General features: G+C 41.7%; 2 protein-coding genes and 1 long non-coding RNA gene across 3 annotated transcripts in view; all 3 read right to left on the reverse strand.

The window, feature by feature from the left end:
• On the reverse strand, positions 1 to 2,347 carry LOC106600817 (eukaryotic translation initiation factor 1). The gene is made up of 4 exons (XM_014192513.2): positions 2,114 to 2,347; positions 1,009 to 1,172; positions 814 to 915; positions 1 to 636 (listed from the first exon to the last, which is right to left on the reverse strand). The coding sequence occupies exons 1-4, from the start codon at positions 2,142 to 2,144 to the stop codon at positions 592 to 594; spliced, it is 342 nt and encodes a 113-aa protein (XP_014047988.1). The 5' UTR covers positions 2,145 to 2,347; the 3' UTR covers positions 1 to 591.
• On the reverse strand, positions 1 to 20,078 carry LOC106600818 (eukaryotic translation initiation factor 1). Its single transcript, XM_014192514.2, has 5 exons — positions 19,870 to 20,078; positions 18,725 to 18,888; positions 18,528 to 18,629; positions 18,262 to 18,333; positions 1 to 564 (listed from the first exon to the last, which is right to left on the reverse strand). Exons 1-4 carry the CDS (start codon positions 19,898 to 19,900, stop codon positions 18,289 to 18,291), a joined length of 342 nt encoding a protein of 113 aa, XP_014047989.1. The 5' UTR covers positions 19,901 to 20,078; the 3' UTR covers positions 1 to 564; positions 18,262 to 18,288.
• Positions 11,965 to 23,917, reverse strand: part of LOC106600819 (uncharacterized) — a 17,229-nt gene continuing 5,276 nt past the window's right edge. Inside the window, exon 2 of the long non-coding RNA XR_001327904.2 lies at positions 11,965 to 13,187. This is a non-coding gene — a long non-coding RNA (uncharacterized lncRNA). The remainder of the gene's footprint in view (positions 13,188 to 23,917) is intronic.

Raw genomic sequence — 23,917 nt, forward strand, 5'->3', positions numbered from 1 at the left:
TCAATTTCAAATATTTATTGAATAAAATGTGGAATTTTATAAACAAGTCTGCCCCACTCCATTTTCAGTTGGTAGCCCAGCATCAATCCTAACATGGCTGACTTTTTAAAGGAAGAAGCACAACCTTGTAGATGGGAGATGCTGCGATGGTCAGAACTTCAGTCACTCTGCTGTAACCTGAAAGCATGCAGCCCCACAACATTGGAACTGCAGTTAAGTGCTTCTCCCCAAACTGAGCCACCCTTATCTATTCTAATCACCCCCCAAATCCCGCAACCACAACAGGATTCCGCATGAGGTGGCGGTTGATCATTTTATTGAAACTTGTACAAAACAAAAAGAGTTACATGGAATTGTGCTCTTCACACAGCAAACAAAAAACTATAAGGAAAAAACAAAATCACCACTCATCCCACATCTGTCAAGCCGTGTGTCCATGTTTGCACTGGACTGCTCCCGTATGAGAGGGGAGTTAAACTGGTAGTAAAAAGTCTCAATTCAGAGGTATTCATTATCTTAAAGGGGATGCGGTGATTGCAGCACGGGGGAGGGAAGTATCACAACCAGGGGAGATGAGGCTGCTGAGAGCTTCTAGAATCCGTGGACCTTGAGCTGCTCCTCTTTCGCCAGGCCAATCTGGAAGTGGGATGAGGGCAGAAGAGACATCACACAAAGGAACTTTGAACTCCTGTCACAGAACATTTACAAACAGGGGCTTTTCTATGAGAGCCATCTGTAGGGGCCATGACAGATAGCCACTTAGTACACACGCTGGGTACAATGTGCTATAGCAGGGACAAGAGTCAAACCTACCTCAATCAGAAACGTGCAGATATTCTTGCGCTGGTCACCTTGCAGCTGAATCACTTCCCCATACTCTGGGTGCTCAATCACTGTCCCATTGCAGGCAAATTTCTGTTGACAAAGCAGAACTAGTCAAATGGCCATTAGAACAAAACATGGATCTTTTAGTATACCAGCTAGTGTAAACTCCCTGCCATAACATACCTTCTTAAAGGCCTTGACTAGCTTCTTCTTATCATAGTCGATGGCTATGCCCTGGACCGTGGTCAGAGTCTTCCTGCCGTTACGCTGCTGGATTCTTATGTGGATGTAGTCGTCAGTCCCAGATGGGAGCCTGTCATTACCCTTAGTTGCATCAGCAAATGGGTCTGTGGGGAGAACACCATTTAAAATCAAATCACACTACAATTCAAAACAAACACCTGTCAAGTAAAAATACAAGGAAGCAACCTAAAGTGATAGCTAAAATGGCAGTGGTTTGTTTGACCCAGCTAACAAAAGATCCAGGCCGATGAACTGGTGACGTAACGTCTTAGCCACGAGGCTCAGGCCCAAGCAAAACCCTGCACAGATGCTTGTCAGCAAATTACATGGAATTACAGAGAGGTGGGGAAAAAAATCCCACTAAGAGTGGGCGGCTAATCTGCCCAGACCTATATTTATTCGGAATATTGAGATCAGTGACATGGGAGAAAGTAAAAATGACCCAGCCCAGATAGCCAATCACTCCGGGAAAACAAGCAGACATTTCGAAAGGAAGTAATGAACGTTGGAGAAGCCCACAATTAAGCGGGGCTACATTTGATCTGGCCATTTACCATTAAAATATAGTTTACGCTTCACTCCAAAAGGCCTTCCCGGCAGGGTCGTATTACAGACAAAGGCAAAAACCTACATTTATACTCGGTCCATTGTTGATAGCTAGTGCCAGAAATATAACCGACAGTAAGAACGAGTTAGACTCCCAAATCGGTATTGTACATTGATCAATGTATCCACAATAGACTAGTTTGATATACCGGCTAGAAATCCGCGTTGGGGCCTAAAAAAGGAAGTGAACTTCGGCCTAGTTGAAGTCTGATGGATATTGGCCAACATTTGTGAGAGAAAAAAAAGCTATTAATAGAACTTATTTCAATCGGGAGGAAATGTTCTATAAATAACCAGATGTTTCCTGAACATTAAAATCAAAACGTTATATTTTAGTTGGAACGCCGTCAAAATGCTTACAAATGCTAGCTAAAGTTAGCAACAGCCCTTCCCCCACTTTTTCGACCCCGCGTTAGCCGAGATGGTTGAAATGTCTTACCGAAAGTTTGGAGGTTCTGGATAGCGGACATACGATAAGATTTCCTTTCCTTTCGGATAATAATTGGTTAGCGATAGACTGGTCTGCTTAATTTGTTTCTCGTTCTTTGAATCTTCCTTTTCACTGGGACGACGTTTTAGTCAGCTGAAAGGCTCTCACAAAATGGAGATTGTTTAGCTTGCAAAGTAGAAAACAACCCTTTATAGCGCCTCCCCGCACGTAAGGACGTGCATCACGCCACACCCTATTTTACTGGAAAAATTACGTAATAATCTTGGTATTTCAGAGGGGAAAATATCAACACCTGGAACCTAGGCTACATAAAAACTATAGCACACATATCTAAATTAAATGTGAAGATCTTAGTTAATAAAACAATGTTCTTCGTCGATGAAACAATGGTCAGTGGTACATTATTCAATTTTAGGAAATATATTGAAAACAGATGTTTCTGTTTTTGTTATTTCTACACCTGCATTGCTTGCTGTTTGGGGTTTTAGGCTGGGTTTCTGTACAACACTTTGTGACATCCGCTGATGTAAGAAGGGCTTTATAAATACATTTCATTTTATTTGTTTTTAACTGACTAACTAAAGGCTTCTCCTAATGTGTAGTTGACCGAGCCCCCTCGAGAGAGTTGCAGATTACAGTAAAACATTCTTATGCCGACTATAAAATTTGTTGGCACCTTTAATTAATGCACCTTTTCTCATAAAGTCAATTTCAGCACCCCTCTTGATGAAGGCAGATTCAGAGGGGTTGGGTTAAATCAGGTCATTAAATCAGGTTAATTCAGGTCGCAATTGTAAATGAGAACTTGTTCTCAACTTGCCTACCTGGTTAAATAAAGGTGAAATAAAAAAATAAATAAAATGCGGAAGACACATTTCAGTTGAAGGCATTCAGTTGTACAGCTGACTAGGCATCCCCCTTTCCCCCTTTTTATCTCAAATGTCAACACGACCTCACTTGAAAACTCTAGCTGCTGTTTGTCTGTGTCTGATGGGACAGTGCTATCCGGCATCCTTGGGACATCCCTACTCTAAACTGTAATCTTAACCCCTTAACCTAACCCTAACCATTTAAAATGTCAACTTCAATGGGGTAGGGACGTCCCAAGGATCCCTGATAGAACTGGACGTGTGTGGTGAACTCCCAATGACTGAAATAAGGAAAATATCTGTTTTGCAGTGTACTTGAAATATGCAGCATGCAATCCGAATGGTCTTGATCGTATGAAGAGGTATCCTGTTGACCATATTTAGCCAATTTATAGAAAGCTAGCCAATGCTTAGAGTTTGACTAACCTAGACTGCTACTGTAAATGTAAATTTGCCTGCTGAGGCTAGTGTTTCATTAGCTATCTCTCTGTCAGTGAACACATTTTTGAATCATGATTTGGCATGATTATGGGGTGGTTTTGTGGACACAGATTAAGCCTAATCCTAGACTAAATTGCACTTTTAAACTGGACTAACTGAAATGGAATTTCTCAGACATGGTTGAAAATAGCCTCAGAGTTGCTCTAGTCAAGATTAAAAAAAATCGGATTCCCAGAAGGACTATTAGAGTAAATTTAGATTTAAGTGAAGGCTTAAATTAAACCTGTCCAGAGTCAGGTTTAACTTCAGATTAATGGATGTTGGCCCCCAGGGTGACCTTGGCAATGGAGTAAAATGGATTACCCTGGACTAATTCGATGATGATCAAAGAGCACCACCAAGGCCAGACAAAAGGACAGTTATGGACAGGAGCAACCCACTGAATGATTTTGATTAAATCAAATTTCCGTGACTATTTCCTTACGTACAAAGAAAATGCAGCTAACATCATTTGTTTGCTTGAGCCAAGGCTTTTATCTGACTCTCTTAGGGGAAAGCCCATTCCTCCTTCCCTACAAGTACTGATCACCTTGATGTTTTTTGGCATCTGCAACCTTCCTCGTGAAACAGGAGATTTGTGTGGTGTAAGTGAATTGACTGTATGCAGAATAGTCCACAAAAGTCTGCAATGCTATATGTGAACTGAAAGACAATTACATCAAGTTCCCTGATGCTGCTGCCCAAGCCAACTACAAGGTAGAGTTATATGAATATGAGAACTTGCCTGGAGTCATTGGCTATATAGATTGATGTCATATTCCCATTAAGTGTCCCTCTGCAGCAGATGCTGAGGAGTACAGGAATCGTAAATCTGGTTCTCAATAAATGTACAAAGTGTGTGCACTCCCACTTTGCAGTTCTCCAACATTGTTGCACATTGGAAAGGTACGATTTATGACTCAAGGATTTCCCAAAACTGTATGCTCAGCTTGAAGGAGGACAACATTGTGTAATAATACTTGGTGACAGTGGGTATGCACAGAAGAAATTCTTGTTCACCCCCTATCTTCATGCAATAGGACCTGAACAACAACTGTAGAACCCAGCTCATATCCGCTCCAGAGGTGTAGTGGAGCGCATGTTTGGTGTATGGAAGAGTCCTTTCCAGTGTCTCAGAAACACTTTGCGCTTTCAACCAAGAAGATGCTGCATTGTCAGAATTTCAACAGCAGAGCTTCACAATTACCTCAAACAGCATGGCTGCCCAGATCCTCGCATTGAAGATGAGGATGATCCAAACGTTCCCATGGTTGAGGCAGACAACAACACAAATGGACTAGCCTGCAGAGATGCTTTTGCTATGCAGGACTTCTTAAAACAAAGATAGCTCAAGTGATTGAAGCAAACAATAGCCAATATTGGGACCATGAACTGGTGCTGGTTCGAGAATAACATTGGCACTGCTGCTGCTTAATTTCTCTCTCCTCCTTCATAGTGTAAGGTTAAAATTGATTATGGGGGTCTTCTAAAGACCCCCACCATTGATTATGTTGTTATTAATTTGCTTATGTGCCATTGTACTTATGCTCACTCTATAGCTGAATATTGAGGCCTCTGTCTGTGTCTAGCTCTCTGCCAAAACCCGCAGCCCGGCGTCTGTGAGAAAAGGGACTGAGGGTGACACAGTGTCTGTTTTTCTCTGAAACAAAGGCAGATTTGCAGGCCACTGAGACAGGTTCTCAGAAACCTTGTGTTAAGAATAACTTGTTATTTTAGCTGCACATGCAGGTTTTGACATAGGAGATCACACCATCAGGTGCAATCTTGGGTATATAAGATCCTGTCTTTCTTTTGTTCGGGGCAGAACTCAGGAGAGGCATCAGTTGTATGTCTGATGTTTGATCATTGACTTCTGTCTACGGCTGTATTCTAATTAAAATTGTTAGGATGTATATATGCGCATTTTGAGTCTTCCTTATTTTTTAAGTAAATAACGGAGCCCAGAAAAGTGGAACCAACATTAGACAACTCAACATAAAGGATGTGCATCTTCATATCATGATCTTCTTTTAAATACATTAGTTTGCGCTCATGAAACTAATGTATTTCGCACCAGTTTCTCATGCATGCTCAGCCTCTGTCTTTGTCCTGCTGCCCATGTTAGTGACACAATCTTCCCTCCTGGCTGCTGCAGATGTAGTGAGCTGACCTTCATCCTGTCTTATCCCCTCCAAGCTATGGTGACCATCTGCCTCTAGAAAATGATTACATTGCTCCATTAGATAATATTATTTCTTCAAGAGTTGCATTCATTACATCATTTTTATTATGGAAGTGCAAGAGATGACTGACAACATTACATATTCCCTGCAGTCCAGGGATGGCACATGTTGAATGAATGTGGCCTACCAAATGAGGATTGGAACGGTCCCCCATCTGAACTGTCCAAATGGTGATCATCGGGGATATCTTCCAGGGGTTGCTGGCTCTCAATGATCCCGTTCAACAAGTCCCCAAGCTCATCTGTCTCTGGTCTTACCAGTCTTAAAACACTCCCCACGAGCAACATTTGTCTTTAAGTTGATTTCTATGTTTTTCCACAGGACCTTAGAAGACAAGACAATATAAAAATTATGTTAGTTATTATGTGTGATATTATGTGTTACATTTCTGTCTCACGAATACATTTAGGCCCCACTGTGTTGTTACACAAGAAAAAAAATGTAAAAGTGACTGATTTGTAAAAGTGGGCCAACAATAAATACAGTATCTTATCTGAAGTTGCTGTAGCGTCTTTTCGTGAACTTTTTAATTTGTGTTGAATTAATTACAAATGGTAGTCCAGACATTATTATTCTTGTTTTCTGTTGATGAATCATGCTATTTGTTCTCGATAATTGGGTGCTTTGACACAAATCACTTCAAGAGGGTTTTTTCAAAGTCACTGAAAATTATTTTAACGTTTTCATTTACCTCCGTCCATCGTTTGGTTTAGGATACTTGTTCCAATTCAACACAATGCTTATGTATTAGTGTCCCATCCCTGGTTTTTGAAGCATCCTCAGGTCAGCACTAAGTGCAAATTGTTAATCTAACAAGGCTTCACGTCAATAAAAGATTGACGAAGGCGAGAGACATGGACTGGAATCGAGGAAGGGAGTTTGGATGGCTAACAAAAAGCAGCATTCCTCAAGAGAGAGGATGGCTTTCACTTCAGGAGTGATGAATTCATGAACTTCTTTGACGAAAAGATCATTATCATTAGAAAGCAAATTACGGACCCCTCTTTGAATCTGCGTATTTCTCCAAAGCTCAGTTGTCCTGAGTCTGCACAGAACTGTCAGGACCTAGGATCAATGGAGATAATCAAGTTTTTAAATCCTGTATCTCTTGACACATTCATGAAAATAGTCATGGCCTCTAAACCTTCAAGCTGCATACTGGACCCTATTCCAACAGAACTACTGAAAGAGCTACTTCCTGTGCTTTGCCCTCCTATTTTGAACATAATAAATGACTCCCAATCCTCAGGATGTGTACCAAACACACCAAAAGTAGCATTAATGAAGCCTCTCTTGAAAAAGCTAAACCTTGACCTGGAAAATGTAAAAAATGATCAGCCTTTATCGAATCTCCCATTCCTCTCAGAAAAAAAGAAAAGCTGTTGCGCAGCAACTCACTACCTTCCTGAAGACAAATAATGTATACGAAATGCTTCAGTCTAGTTTTAGACCCCATAATAGCAATGCACTCGTGAAGGTGGTAAATTACCTTTTAATGGAATCAGACCAAGGCTCTGCATCTGTTCTCATGCTCCTAGACCTTAGTGCTGCTTCGATCACCACATTCTTTTGGAGAGATTGGAAACTCAAATTGGTCTACACGGGCAAGTTCTTGCCTGGTTTAGATCTTATCTCTCGGAAAGATATCAGTTTGTCTCTGTGGATGGTTTGTCCTCTGACAAGTTAATTGTACGTTTCAGTGTTCCTCAAGGTTCCGTTTAAGTACCAATATTGTTTTCACTATATATTCTACCTCTTGGTGATGTCATCCGGAAACACAATGTCAACTTTCACTGCTATGTGGATGACACACAACTGTACATTTTGATGAAACATGGTGAAGCCCCAAAATTGCCTACCCTGGAAGCCTGCATTTCAGACATAAGGAAGTGGATGGCGGCAAATGTTTTACTTTTAAACCTAGTCCCAAGAAACAAAGTGATCTGCTGTTGGATCTGACAATTAATCTTGATGGTTGTACAGTCGTCTCAAATAAAACTGTGAAGGACCTCGGCGTTACTCTTGACCCTGATCTCTCTTTTGATGAACATATCAATAATATTTCAAGGACAGATTTTTTGCATCTTCGTAAAATCAGAAACCTTTTGTCCAAAAATGATGCAGAAAAGCTAATCCATGCTTTTGTCACTTATAGATTAGACTACTGCAATGCTCTACTCTCCAGCTACTCGGATAAATCACTAAATAAACTTCAGTTAGTGCTAAACACGGCTGTTTGAAACTTGACTAGAACCAAAGGCTAGGGCTGATTTCAAGGTTTTACTGCTAACCTACAAAGCATTATATGGGCTTGCTCCTACTTATCTCTCCAATTTGGTCCTGCCGTACATACCTACACGTACACTACAGTCACAAAACGCAGGCCTCCTTATTGTCCCTAGAATTTCTAAGCAAACAGCTGAAGACAGGGCTTTCTCCTATAAAAGTACATTTTTATGGAATGGTCTGCCTATCCATTTGAGAGACGTAGACTCGGTCTAGACCTTTAAGTCTTTACTGAAGACTCATTTCTTCAGTAGGTCCTATGATTGAGTGTAGTCTGGTCCAGAGGTGCGAAGGTAAATGGCAAGGCACTGGACCAACGAACCGCCCTTGCTGTCTCTGCCTGGCCGGCCTCCCTCTCTCCACCGGGATTCTCTGCCTCTGACCCTATAACTGGGGCTGAGTCCCTGGCTTACTAGTCTTCTTCCATGCCGTCCCTAGGAGGGGTGCGTTACCTGAGTGGGTTGAGTCACTGACATGATCTTCCTGTCTGGTTTTGGCCCCCATATACTCAGCCTTGTCTCAGGGTAGTAAGTTGGTGGTCTTTGGCATCTGCTGATGTAAAAGGGGCTTCATAAATACATTTGATTGATTGATTGATTGATTGATTGATTGATTGAGATGGCGGAAGCAGAAGTGTTGCTTGAAGATGAAAGCGCATCAAGTACAGTTAGTGAGGAAGATGAGTGGACAACAGTGAAGTCCAAGAATGGAACGAAAAGGGCTACAATTGTTGTGGGAAATGAGTCTGAAGAATCATTGCTTGTTGGAGTACGATTTTTGGTTAAGGATGTTCATTTGGGAAACCCTTTTGAAGTCACTAGGATGGTGAAGAAGGCGTTGGGAAAAGTGGACGCAGTCAAAGTAATCAGGAATGGTGTTGATATCGTGTGTATCCAAAGAGCAAAAGGAGCGTGCATTGTGGCTTGCAAAAGTATCGACTCATGAAGTGGACAGCTTTGATTTTCAGAGCAGGGCACAGGTAAAAGGTGTTCTCTCTGGCGTCCCGTTGGACATTGATAATCAATATCTTAGGCAAAAAATTCAAGGAGTAGTCGTGCACGTCGCTTGACCCATATGGAGAATGGGAAAAAGGAGCAAAGTTGTATTATTGTCTGTATTATTGATGTTTGATAAAGAGTATCTACCACCCTATGTAAAGCTGGGATATAAAATATATGCCGTCAGAGAATTCGTGCAAAACCTAATGCAATGCAAGAAGTGTAAAAGGTTTGGTCACGTGTCAAGTGTTTGCAGATGGAAGGAATATTTTATTGTCTTTGAATGTAATATGTTGCAACTGTGGTGGGGATCATATTCCTGAATTCCCTAAGTGCCTTGTTAGGGTGAAAGAGGTTGCGGTGTCAAGGATCAGCGCTGCACAGCAAATCTCCTAGGTGGAGGCGGTGAAGAGAGTTGAAAGGGTAAGAGGCCACAGTTTTGTAGAAGATATGGCTGTGGATACATCGCAACCAGTTGCAAATGTTATACATCAATCAAGTGATCTGGATACATTTATTGTGAAGAAGATGGATTTCGTAGTATTTATAGCCACAGTTATTAATTATGTCCAAGAAGTCCAAAAAGTTGGACATCAGTATATCTGCAGCCAAGAACGTTTTGGGCCTCCAAGACTTAACGGCAAAAGAATTGCAAGGATTACTGTCGCCAGAAAATGTCCTTCCCTCAAAATCTTTTAAATATAGAGACCTGTTCTGAACAGACCCATGGCAACTAGACCCGATCCGAGTGAGGGAAGCAGCAGAAAATCTATTTTTTTAAATCTACTTTATTACAATCCCCTAAAGTCGATGTCTGTGCCTATGCGGAAATCTAATTAGAATAATAAACAAATTCCCATAAAAATGTGTCAGTTTATACTAGAGATATACATTTTTGTTGCATTAGATGCGTCTCAATCCACTGCATCCGCCTATGTCGCACTTCAGCATCTGCGGTGAAAGGTGACAGAGCTAGAGCGGTGTTTGTCATACCATGAGACATCCTGAAAAACAGTCTTCTCACAAAATCGTCTGTAGCGTCTGAACGGTTTGCTCTACGACCCCCACGAGCATCTTTGCACAAGTCTGAAGTATAGCTAATCTGCCAACTTCTGTCAGTAATGTCTGAACAGTTTGGGCTACACACTAATATGACCCCCTGTGGAAAAGTGAGAGTCTCACGATCATGTACATGTCGGTTGTCTTGCTCTAGGATGCCCACAGTTGAAATAATGAATGGAAATACAGGTATTTAATGGAGACTGTTTAGTGACAGCATGAATGACATCAGTGCCTTGATGACTGTATTAGGTTTACAATTGTCCTATAGATTTTTGTAATCTTAAATTATTTGTTGGAATAACAATAGCTAAAGCTCCCTGTCCCAGAATGACATGCTAAAGTGATAAAAGTGTTCTGCTCCTGCTAGCTAGCAACAGGTCTACTTGTTGTAGCTAGCTAGTTGCATTGCTAAGGTTGCTGTGTTGTAAGTAAAGTTGGGTATCAACTCTATAACTAAATAGATTACAAATATAAACATTCTTTACCTGATAGCAGTGCGTCAGACGGAAATGAGGAGGTGTTTTTGATGTAACAGGAACGTTATAGGCCTACTATGAGTTGGTATTATATTCGGTTCCGTTATGAAAAATGAAAATTCATCGGTATGTGATCTTGTGAGACATTGTGAGTAGATGCCCTTATTTTGAGATCAAAGCTAGAACTGCATGTCGCCACCTGTGCACATTTGTTCGTATTCTTTGCTAGTTAGTGAGTTATTAGCCCAGTTGTAGCTCATTTCTATTCAACAATGGGGGAGTGGTTACTTCCTACAAGAGCACAAAATGTGTGCATTTCTAGCCATCTTTGAAAAACAAGTCAGGTAAACAGCTTTTTTTTATGTCTTAAAGGGGTAGTGTTGTATTTTAAGACTGTCTTGAATAAGCTAAGTAGCCAATAGGCACAAGGTAGCATCATTTGTATGAGTTTCTGTAATAATGGGATGGGAATAATAATTCATTTTATTTTGTAAAGTGGTTTCTTGTCCCGTGTGGCTCAGTTGGTAGAGCATGGTGTTTGCAACGCCAGGGTTGTGGGTTTGATTCCCACAGGGGACCAGTACGGAACAAAAAATGTATGAAATGTATGCATTCACTACTGTAAGTCGCTCTGGATAAGAGCGTCTGCTAAATGACTAAAATGTAAATGTAAACAACACAGCATTTTCAGTCACCTCCTTGTCTGAAGGACAAATAGATAAACAGGTTAATGTCAAGCCCTGCATGGTTTTCAAGTCTCATGGAATGTAGGCCTACAATGAACCACACATTGGCTGCTAATGTAGGCTGAATGATAGAACAGCTATTTCCATGTTAAAATGTTATGGGATGCATTTTCTACATTGTTATTTATGGTAGGACAATCTGGTAGGCCTACATTATGATCCAATGGCAACAGTAGGCTACTTTGCCACTGTTAAAACTGTAACTTAAAGTGGGTACAGCCTCAGAGTTCACAGTAAACACGCACCAAAAGTAGTACCGAATTTGCACAATGTTCAAGTTTGCGCTCAGAGACCTGAAATTTGCTGTGCTGAAATTTTTGGAGGGAACATTTCCTATGACTATGTGGTATAACTATTTGTAGGCTATGGCCCAGGGGTATTCAACTCTTACCCTACAAGGTCTGGAGCCTGCTCATTTTCTGTTCTAACTGATAATGAATTGCACCCACCTGATGTTCCCGGTCTAAATCCATCCCTGATTAGACAGGAAGAACGAAAAAAGCACAGTGGAACTGAAACTGCTTAATATCATTGCAATGTTTGCGAGGAGAGCACTATTGCAAGTAGGCATTTGTATGCATTGTATTGTGTAGCTTACACGCTATATCATAAATCAACTGATTTGCTTGAACACATGGTTACAATATACCTTATTAAAGAATAAAATGAAACACAGGTGAACAATTCATAGAATTTATTTGCATAGATTAAACATGCTATCATATCAATTGACCAATTAGTGAACATAAATCATTACTACGTAGAAATGCAGGAAATTCCTTTTAAAACAGCCATAAAATCAAGCTTTTGGTGTTGTGTATTCATGCATCGCAATAAACTATAATCTAAATGCATTATGACCTCCAACTTGGCCCAATTCACATTTCCAATTTCCCACCCTGACATACCAAGCTAGAATGGGCCCTGTGTCTCAAACAATAGCCCATGTAGGCTAAATATCCCAAGCAGAGATACAGCAACTTCCAGAGAGGATCAGGCTCCTTGAGATTTGTGGTGGCCACTCTGGTTTGGGTGTCCTTGGTCGAACGGTGTCGTTCTGGGTTCCAATGCGCAAGAGGGGTCCGTAGAGTATTATTTTATAAAGGCAAACATATAGTGAATTAGGATTTTTTTTCAACGTTCGAATTAGCCAAAGTGGTCAAGCCTCAGACGGTCTTCTGTCGTGCACACACTTGTAGCCTATAGTTCTTCAACATTCTCAAAAGTGCCAGAGAGAAGACAGGGAAGAAACCACAATTTTATACTTCTAGACTGATATACATGTTTATTTGGTTTGTCATTCTATCGTTTTTCATGGAATTTTTGTGGAAATGAAATATCATTTATTTAGATAACATTTTCCAGAAATAGTTTTACCAGCTCTGTGTATTCTCAAATTGAAAAAAGCACTCCGGCAGCACCACACCCCTGCTGGATAGTTCACCATTTTTTATTGGTTTACTGTTTAGTATTTGGCAGCGTTCGCCTGTCCAGAAAACAAAAATAAAAGTATGTTGAAAAAATTAAGAATTGACATTGGTAACAAATGGAAATTTGTTCACAAGAAATAAATATACACAATATTTAAAAACCAGCTCCTCCCTCGCCACAGACCGATCATTTATTTTCTTCTGTTGTTTTATTTAGTTATGACATCCACCGCTCCCAGCTGTATAGCAATCAATTACTTCGGCGTCTCCCTGCTTTGCAAAACGTGCACACCCAAAGATTTTGGTATCGACACAGACATTGCTGACTCATGCCAGATCTTACAACGCCTGGATAAGTATTTTACGCATCAGCTAAACACATAATATGCTCCAGTAATCTGTTGCCAGACAGTCGATGACGTGGCATACAAACATTGGTTGATGCATGCAACGTCTGATCAGGGAACACAACCTTTACCTCTCCATTCTCTGGAGGTGCATCATGGGTAAACAAATACCAACTACATACACCGCCTGGTACAGAGTTTGAGACAGCGTTGTCATCAGCTGGGATGACCTCAAGGACCTTTTGTATAGTTCACATAGTCCTGTGGGTAGAATTGATATTGCAGCCAGGCCTAAGCCTAGTGTAAATTCACTGGTGTTATGGCTGCCTGACCCAAAGTGAACTCTACAAGCCGCACCTTTTGAATTGTCCTCAATGTAGCACCTTGTCAGAACAGTAAAAACCACAACATGTTACAACTCAAACTAACCTTTTGGCTGTATTTTGTAAATTAGTTGGACATGTGACATTTGATGCGAAAAATCATAGATGAACCTTTCTGCTCGAGGTGGTTATAAACATTTAACGCTGATCCTGTGCATCAACTTGTCTGTCTCTTGCCAGCTGCCTTTCTTTTCATACCTTGATGCTTTCTGAACTGAGTAGATTTACATATAATTAAAGCAGAATCTTCATCGCATGTGTGTTCAGACATGAAAGATTTCCAGATCACGTTGGGAGCGTTATTTACAGTACTTTACTATGATCTGATTATGCCAGTAGAACAATTAATTGGTAAACACACTGTAACTAACATGCACAGAAAAGGCAAACTCATCTCGGTTATGAAATCCATCACCTGACTTGACTACATTCTTTATAAAGTTGAACATGATGGGTGAATCTAAAAGCATGCAGATGCTGCTAACTGTAACACTATTTCATAGCCAGGTTTTGTTCCCTGCTCACAGGGTAATGTTTATGTGCTGCAGGTAACACTACCTGGCCGCTAGACCAGCCCCATGCAAGCACAACTCCTCTTAAAGGTCCAATGCTGCCATTTGTATCTCAATATGAAATCACTTCTGGGTAACAATTTTGCTAGGACGGTCTGGAAGTGATCTGAGTAGGGAGGGGAAAATGGAAAACTAGCTGTTATTGGCAGAAAGGTTTGGAACTCTTTCTTATTGGTCACCAGGCAGGTCAAAACTCAATCAGACCAAAATGTAAGGCTGCCTTTTCAAACAGCTCTTATGCTAAAAGGGCATTATCCAAATGTTAACAATTTCACAGTATTATTCCAACCTCATAGTGTAGAAATATATACTAAACACAGGAAAATCATGTCTTTGACTGCACTGGGCCTTTACCGTTAAGTAGTCCTTTCAAAACAACAGGAAATCAGGCCTTGCTGCTAACCTTTCCCTTAAAGGTAATCTTATGACAGTGACAAAAAAAGGATCATTAAGAGATTACGGTTGTTGTACATCATTGTCACACATCATTGTCACCAATATAGATTTGGTGTAGTGCCACCAAAGGAGAAAAAGTATCACGAGTGGCATTCTTGCTGTAAACAACACACCCATTGACACTCAATGATCTTGCAGTCAGCCACTGTTCATCCATGTAGTGGATCCTACAGTTGTTAGTGTCTTTTGGCACCCACAAAAAAAAAAGAAAGGAACTGACCTCAACTCACCAATAGGTCCTGACGCACCACTTGGGAAAAACTGGTGTAGAGATGGGGTGGCATCCACCAAGCCACCAGTGGCCTTTATCGTCAGTCACTTTTCATATCTTCACTTAGAAATAATCTCAAACTGGTCTGATAACATTTCCCCACAGAATAAACAAGTCATTAATCTTTCTGTGGCAATGTAAATTAATCTCATTATGGAAGAAAAGCTGAAAGTGATCTTTTGAACTTCATTAAATTCCAAGACTATATGCCGTCGATAGCTAGAATTTAGCTTGAACAGTTTTTACATTTACGTCATTTAGCAGACGCTCTTATCCAGAGCGACTTACAAATTGCCAGACATAACATGTAAAAGGTACCTGTCATTTTGGGTGGAAATTATTACCTTTCAACAACAAATTAGCTTTAAGCAATGTGTGAAAATTTCGGAACAGAATATTCTTCTGGTGACTTTAGGACAGTGTCCTAATTAAGCAAAAAGGCCCGAGAAGGTGTGGTATATTGGCCATATACCACAAACCCCCGAGGGGCCTTATTGCTATTAAAAACTGGTTACTAACGTTGTTAGAGCAGTAAAAAAAAAAAATGTTGTCATACCCATGGTATACAGTCTGCTATACCACAGCTGTCAGCCAATCAGCATTCAGGGCTCAAACCACCCAGTTTATAATAAAGAGCATAATGTTTTATTCAATTTACCACTTAAAATGTGACGTTTGATGTTGCGTTATGTATTCCAGTTAATGTATTTTTCACTGTAGGCAACTTAAAAATGTATTTATTGGTCCACTTCCTGAAATATTTCTTTTTTTACACGGTATTTTCTCTCCATATAGACCTTTTTGACTGTGATCCTGCCTCCAGAACCATCCAATTTACATTTGAAAGACAGAAGAAAACGTAATTCCATCCTAGACATGCCCACAATAGTTTTTTTTGGTAGATCTGTGTAGTGGGCAGGGTTTCTTCACACCTACCCTTGCTTTCAAAAGACAAAAACATCTAACATTTTTGCACAGCTCAAAAAAGCCCTTTATAGCATCACATCAGACCCCAGGTTGGAGGGATGTTGACAGCAGTCTTGACAGCATCAATGCAGTTGTTCCGTGCCAGTGGCGCTAAGCAGCTCTCCCACGACCGCAGAGGGGAACACTGGAACAGTGTTTGCGGTGGTGCGGGAGGGTATTGGACCCGCATCTCAATGGGGTATGCATCTAGTGTCCCGGGACCATGACAAAATTCTTAGGCTCCCTGTGCATTAGCAAGAGGGAGAACATGGAAGATCTTAATGGTCACTTTGCATCCTACATGGAGAATCTAAATGAGATAACCTTACATTTGTGATGTGAAAAGGTTTCTTTTTTCACTGTTAGCCTAAAGAACTACCATTCACTTTCTCCTATCATTAGGTGTAAAAATCGAATGATATTCTGGTCAGATGCGATAGAACGGCAACCCGCTGCTTTCAAGTACAATCAGTTGCTCTGGCGTGATTCCTCTCTTAGTGGATAAAACAGTGAGAAGCCTACCTAAGATGTGTGTTGTATGAATGTGTAAGGCTCTATGTTGATGTCTGTGTCTCAGGTACACCAACTGGAGGCAGCCAACGCGCAGCTTGAGCTACAGATCCAGGAACATCTGGAGAGAAGCTCCCTTGGTGACTGTAAAGACATGGGTGGACACTTGGGGATGATCGATAACCTTCAGAATCAGGTAGGCCTACATGGGGATCTATCACTGAACACCTTCCACAGTTGACAGTCATTTTAAGTATCATCTTATGACCAGACGGCTCACTCTCTCGTTCCTTTGTGACCGGTCACCAAGTAGAATTCTATCCCATCCTTTCAGCAAACAGTAGTGGGAAGGAGGGAAAGTAGATAAGCGAAGGAAGGAAGCCACAGACATCAATTCAATAGAAACAAAATCTAATGGGGAAAACATTTAAACAGAGATATTGGCACAGCACTGAACAAAAATATAAATGCAACATTTTACAAGCTGAAATAGAAGATCACAGACATTTGCCATAAGCACAAAAAACATTACTCAAATTGTGTGAACAAATTTGTTTACACCCCTGTAAATGAAAGGTTACTGAGGAGGTTGTCTGTAATGAAGCCCTTGTCAGGAAAAACTCATTCTGATTGATTGGGCTTGGCTGCCAAGATGGTAGGCCTACGCCCTCGCAGACCCACCCATTGCTGTAGCCCTGCCCACTCATATGAAATCAATAGATTAAGGCCTACTGAATTTATTTAAAATGGTCAGATTTCTTTTATGAACTGTAACACAGTAAAATATTGAAATTGCTGCAGTTATATTTTTGTTCAGCGTACATGACCAAAAGTATGTGGACACCTGCTTGTCAATCTCATGGGCATTAATATGGAGTTGGTCCCCCCTTTGCTGCTATAACAGCCTCCACTCTTCTGGGAAGGCTTTCCACTAAATGTTGGAACATTGCTGCAGGGACTTGCTTCCATTCAGCCACAAGAGCATTAGTGAGGTCGGGCACTGATGTTGGTCGATTAGGCCTGGCTCGCAGTTGGCGTTCCAATTCATCCCAAAGGTGTTCGATGGGGTTGAGGTCAGGGCTCTGTGCAGGCCAGTCAAGTTCTTCCACACCGAGCTCAACAAACCAGTCCTGTACGGACCTCACTTTGTGCATGGGGGCATTGTCATGCTGAAACAGGAAAGGGCCTTCCCCAAACTGTTGCCACAAAGTTGGAAGCACAGAATCATCTAGAATGCCATTGTATGCTGCAGCGTTAAGATTTCCCTTCACTGGAACTAAGGGGCCTAGCCCGAACCATGAAAAACAGCCCCAGACCATTATTCCTTCCCCACCAAACTTTACAGTTGGCACTATGCATTCGGGCAGGTAGCGTTCCCCTGGCATCCGCCAAACCCAGATTCGCCCATTAGACTGCCAGATGGTGAAGCGTGATTCATCACTCCAGAGAATGCGTTTCCACTGCTCCAGTGTCCAATGGCGGTGAGCTTTACACCACTCCAGCCGACGCTTCGCATTGCGCATGGTGATCTGAGGCGTGTGTGCAGCTGCTCGGCCATGGAAACCCATTTCATGAAGCTCCCGACGAACAGTTATTGTGCTGACGTTGCTTCCAGAGGCAGTTTGGAACTCAGTAGTGAGTGTTGCAACCGAGGACAGACGATCTTTACACGCTACTTGCTTCAGCACTTGGCGATCCCCTTCTGTGAGCTTGTGCGGCCTACCACTTCTCGGCTGAGCCGTTGTTGCTCCTAGACGTTTCCACTTCACAATAACAGCACTTACAGTTGACCGGGGTAGCTCTAGCAAGGCAGAAATTTGACGAACTGACTTGTTGGAAAGGTGGCATCCTATGACGGTGCCACGTTGAAAGTCACTGAGCTCTTCAGTACGGACCATTCTACTGCCAATGTTGGTCTATGGAGATTGGATGGCGTGTACTCTATTTTATACACCGGTCAGCAATGGGTGTGGCCAAAATAGCCAAATCCACAAATTTGAAGGGGTCTCCACATACTTTTGGCCATGTAGTGTATCAGGACCAGGGGAGATGAGGCTGCTGAGAGCTTCTAGAATCCGTGGACCTTGAGCTGCTCCTCTTTCGCCAGGCCAATCTGGAAGTGGGATGAGGGGAGAAGAAACATCACACAAAGGAACTTTGAACTCCTGTCACAGAACATTTACAAACAGGGGCTTTTCTATGAGAGCCATCTGTAGGGGCCATGACAGATGGCCACTTATATACTCCGCACTTGTGTGTACTACGCTGGGTACAATGTGCTATAGCAGGGAAAAGAGTCAAACCTACCTCAATCAGAAACGTGCAGATATTCTTGCGCTGGTCACCTTGCAGCTGAATCACTTCCCCATACTCTGGGTGCTCAATCACTGTCCCATTGCAGGCAAATTTCTGTTGACAAAGCAGAACTAGTCAAATGGCCATTAGAACAAATCATGGATCTTTCTTAGTATACCAGCTAGTGTAAACTCCCTGCCATAACATACCTTCTTAAAGGCCTTGACTAGCTTCTTCTTATCATAGTCGATGGCTATGCCCTGGACCGTGGTCAGAGTCTTCCTGCCGTTACGCTGCTGGATTCTTATGTGGATGTAGTCGTCAGTCCCAGATGGGAGCCTGTCATTACCCTTAGTTGCATCCGCAAATGGGTCTGTGGGGAGAACACCATTTAAAATCAAATCACTTTACTTAAGACAAAAATAGAGTTCAAAACAAACGTGTCATTTCTAAAATCACAAGGAAGCAACCTAAAGTGATAACTAGGATGTCACTGTTTTGTTTGACCTAGATAACAAAAATTGCAGGCCGATAAACTGGTGATGTAACGTCCTATCCACAAATCTCAGGCCCAAGTAAAACGCTGCTCAAATGCTGGCCAGCAGATTACTACATGGAATTTGGGATTTTTTACAAATCTCCCCCCCCAAAACAAAACGGGTGACTAATCTACGCAGACTTTAGTTTATCTGGAATACTGGGGCTCGTGACACACGGTGGGAGGAAGCAAAATGTCATAATCCAGATAGCCAATCATTCCGACAGAACACAACAGGCAGAACTAGTTGAAATGTCGAAATGAAAGCATGAATGCAACTAAATCAGTAGGGGAATATCATTAGATCTAGCTATTTGGCTGAACTATTTATAGTTTCACCCTGAAGGGCTTCCTGAAGGAAAAAAAAATGTATCAGACAGATTGGGCAAAAAGTTACATTTATAATCGGTCCATTGTTGACACTGTGCCAGAAAGACAACCGGTAGTAACAATTTGCTAACCGTTGGTTAATGTGTCCACAATACACACTAATTTGATATATCGGCTACAAATCCGTGTTGCGACCAAAACGTCATCCCCTGATGATTTTCATAGGTGTTGGTCAACGTTGAATTAAACATTTTTTTTTTTTTTTATAAACACCTGGCATGCTATTAATAACTTTTGCAATCTGAAGGGAATGTTCTCGATATAACTAACCAGATGTTTTATGAAGACATATTTAACAATTTATTATTAAAATCAAACGTTATATTTAGTTGTAACGTCGTCAACATGTTTGCAAATGCTAGCTAACATTACCAGCTGCCATTCCCCCTACTAATCACGTTAGCTGAGATGGTTGAAATGTCTTACCGAAAGTTTGGAGGTTCTGGATAGCGGACATACGATAAGATTGACTTTCCTTTCGGATAGTAACTGGCTAGCGATCGACGGGTCTGCCCAATTTATGTTTTTCTTTGAATCTTCCTTTACACGGGGACACGGGTGACCGGCTTTCACAAAATGGACATCGTTCAGATTGCAAAGTGGTACACAACCTTTTACAGCGCCTCCCCGAAATCATCGTCACCGACGTTTTTGACGTACGTATGGACGTGTGCTACGCCACCCTATTTTACTGGAAGGATGACATAATTATTTTGGTATTTCTGAGGGGAAAATATCCACTAGGCTGCTTAAAAAAATATAGCACAAATATCTAAATTAAATGTGAAGACCTTAGCTAACTACAAGGTAGAGTTCTACGAATAGGGGAACTTTCCTGGAGCCATTGGCTGTATAGATGGATGTCATATTCCCATTAATCAATCAATCAATCAATCAATAAATCAATAAATCAATCACTCAATCAAATTTATTTATAAAGACCTTCTTACATCAGTTGATGTCACAAAGTGCTGTACAGAAACCCAGCCTAAAACCCCAAACAGCAAGCAATGCAGGTGTAGAATTACGGTGGCTAGGAAAAACTCCCTAGAAAGGCCAGAACATAGGAAGAAACCTAGAGAGGAACCAGGCTATGAGGGGTGGCCAGTCCTCTTCTGGCTGTGCCGGGTGGAGATGATAACAGAACATGGCCAAGATGTTCAAATGTTCATAGACCAGCAAGGTCAAGTAATAATAATCACAGTGGTTGTAGAGGGTGCAACAGGTCAGCACCTCAGGAGTAAATGTCAGTTGGCTTTTCATAGCCGATCATTCAGAGTATCTCTGCCGCTCCTGCTGTCTCTAGAGAGTTGAAAACAGCAGGTCTGGGACAAGGTAGCACGTCCGGTGAACAGGTCAGGGTTCCATAGCCGCAGGCAGAATAGTTGAAATTGGAGCAGCAACACGACCAGGTGGACTGGGGACAGCAAGGAGTCATTAGGCCAGGTAGTCCTGAGGCATGGTCCTAGGGCTCAGGTCCTCAGAGAGAGAGAGTTAGAGAGAGAGGGAGAGAGAAAGGGAGAGAGAATTAGAGAGAGCATACTTAAATTCACACAGGACACTGGATAAGACAGGAGAAATACTCCAGATATAACAGACTGACCCTAGCCCCCCGACACATAAACTATTGCAGCATAAATATTGGAGGCTGAGACAGGAGGGGTCGGGAGACACTGTGTCTCCGTCCGAAGATACACCCATTAAGTGTCCCTCTGCAGCAGATGCTGAGGAATACCGGAGTCTTTAAAAAAAAATGGTTCTCAATAAATGTACAAAGTGTGTGCAACGATTTTCCAAAACTCCTCTTTGTGTGCTCAACTTGAAGGTGGACAACAGTAGTGTAATTATACTTGGTGACAGTGGGTATGCACAGAACAACTTTTTGTTCACCCACTATCTTCATGCAATAGGACCTGAACAACAACTGTAGAACCCAGCTCATATCCGCTCCAGAGGTGTAGTGGAGTGCATGTTTGGTGTATGGAAGAGTTGTTTCCAGTGTCTCAGAAACGCTTTGTGCTTTCAACAAAGAAGATGCTACATTGTCAGAATTTCAACAGCAGTGCTTCATACTTACCTCAAACAGCATGGCTGCCCAGATCCTCGCATTGAAGATGAGGATTATCCAAACGTTCCCATGGTTGAGGCAGACAACAACACAAATGGACTAGCCTGCAGAGATGCTTTTGCAATGCAGCACTTCTCACAACAAAGATAGCTCAAGTGATTGAAGCAAACAATAGCCAAACAATAGCCATGTTTTGCAGAGGGGTCAAATACTTACTTCCCTCATTAAAATGCAAATCAATTTATAACATTTTTGACATGCGTTATTCTGTCTCTCACTGTTCAAATAAACCTACCATTACAATTATAGACTGATCATTTCTTTGTTAGTGGGCAAACGTACAAAATCAGCAGGGGATCAAATACTTTTTTCCCTCACTGTATGTATGATATTGTTTGTGTTAAATTTCTGTCACAGAAATACAGAACATTTAGGCCTCACTATGTTGTGTTACACAAGAAAACTAACATTTCAAAGTGACACTGATTTGTAAAAATGGGCCAACAATACAGTATTTTACCTGAAGTTGTTATAGTGTCCTTTTGTTTACTTTTTCATTTGAGTTGAATTCATTACAAATGGTAGTCGAGGTATTATTTTTGTTTTCTGTTGATGAATCATGCTGTTTGTTCTCGATAATTGGGTGGTTTGACACAATTAGCTTCGAGGATTCTTTTAAAGTCACTGAAATCCTTTGAACATTTTCTTTTACCTCTGTCTATTGTTTGGTTTAGGTGACTTGTTCCAATTCCACACAATGCTTATGTATTAGTGTCCCATCCCTGTTTTTTAAATCATCCTCAGGTCAGCACCAAGTACACATTGTTAATCTAATCAGGCTTCACAAAGCTTACCTGGTTAGTCCTTACTTACCTTAGTCTGGGACTCCCTAGTCTAGAACTAATTCAACTGAAGTTAAGCAATGTCTCAGAATGCCATTTTTTTATCTGGATTAATTTAAATAGAATTAGCCTAGTCCTAAATTAAACTCTGTCCATGAAACCCCACTATATGTCTAATTTCAAGCAATTAGCTGCAGGCTTAAAGAAACATTCAATCATATACTTTGCATAGAAACCCAAATAAAAGCATGTAGATACTGTGTAGAAAGATGTGTGTGTGTGTGTGTGTGTGTGTGTGTGTGTGTGTGTGTGTGTGTGTGTGTCATGTTCTTCTTCTTTGAGATTGGGTTGGCGGAGCGCATCCAACTTTTAGGTGCATACACGGCCACCTACTGTACTGGAGTGTGAGGCCATCCACAGCCTACTTACATTAAATTCCGGTAATACAAATTTGGGAAAAAGGAAAAGGAAAATGACCCTGCCAACAACTAAAACACCACCCATTCCACTATTTAACCCCGTCTAATCCTACTCCTGACTAACGGTCTGAAAGGACAGTACAATACCACTCAACACCCCCTGCAAATCTTCTGCAGTAAAATGCCTTCCCAAGAACTTCTCTGCAGCTGCCACCACAACCTCTATTTTCTATGATTGCTAAGAAACCCACCTTACTGAAGCACATATTATTCCCATCCCTCTCTATTGGTCTCTGCCTACTCACAGGAATCCTCTCAGTATCCCTCACCCTGTAACCATCTTCCTCTACCACTCGCTTCACTGCTTCAGCATACAACACTGTCTGTACTACTCTAACCCTGGCAAACTCAACCTGCTTTTCTCTCACCAGACACCTCCGATCTCCAGCCCTATGGGCACCCCCACAGTTTACACACACACATTTCTCCACCGATACTACATATTCCTTCATCTCATACCCTCCTGCACACTTCTCACATCTAGGAACCTCTATCCTATACACTACTGCAACATGACCATAAGCTTGGCACCTAAAACAACATAGTATTTTTCGAAACAAAAGCTCTCACGGGATAACAAACACATCCTAACTTGACCTTGTCGGGCAAAGACTCTGCATCAAAACTCAGCAGGACAGCCAATGTCTTCTCCGTTTCATCACGCTCTCCACCGGGTCTGCGGCACATCAAACGGCGGGTGTCACAGACACCGGGAATCTTCCATTTCAGCTGATCCTCCTCAACACTTAATACCTCCCCCCATTATCACTCCTTTCAACGGCGCCCTGCTCACAGTTCTAGTCCATAGTCGTGTGGTCCGGAGAGCCCGCTCCCTCTGGACAGAAGAAACACAATAAATCATCAGGAGTCCATTTCGTGTTACTTTCACCAATTCAACAGTACCCAACCTTCTGGATCAACCAGAATACAAGGACCCATTCGCTCCACAAATTTCACTCCCACTGGGGCCAGAATCATACTTTTCATCATTGGGACAAGGCACGAACTCGGCGATCATCACCGCAGGTACTTCATCCTCACCTTCGTCAGGTCCCATCAATGAACTACTGGAGCACGTATCCCTC

Source organism: Salmo salar, chromosome ssa03, assembly GCF_905237065.1.
Source record: "Salmo salar chromosome ssa03, Ssal_v3.1, whole genome shotgun sequence".
NCBI lineage: Eukaryota > Metazoa > Chordata > Actinopteri > Salmoniformes > Salmonidae > Salmo > Salmo salar.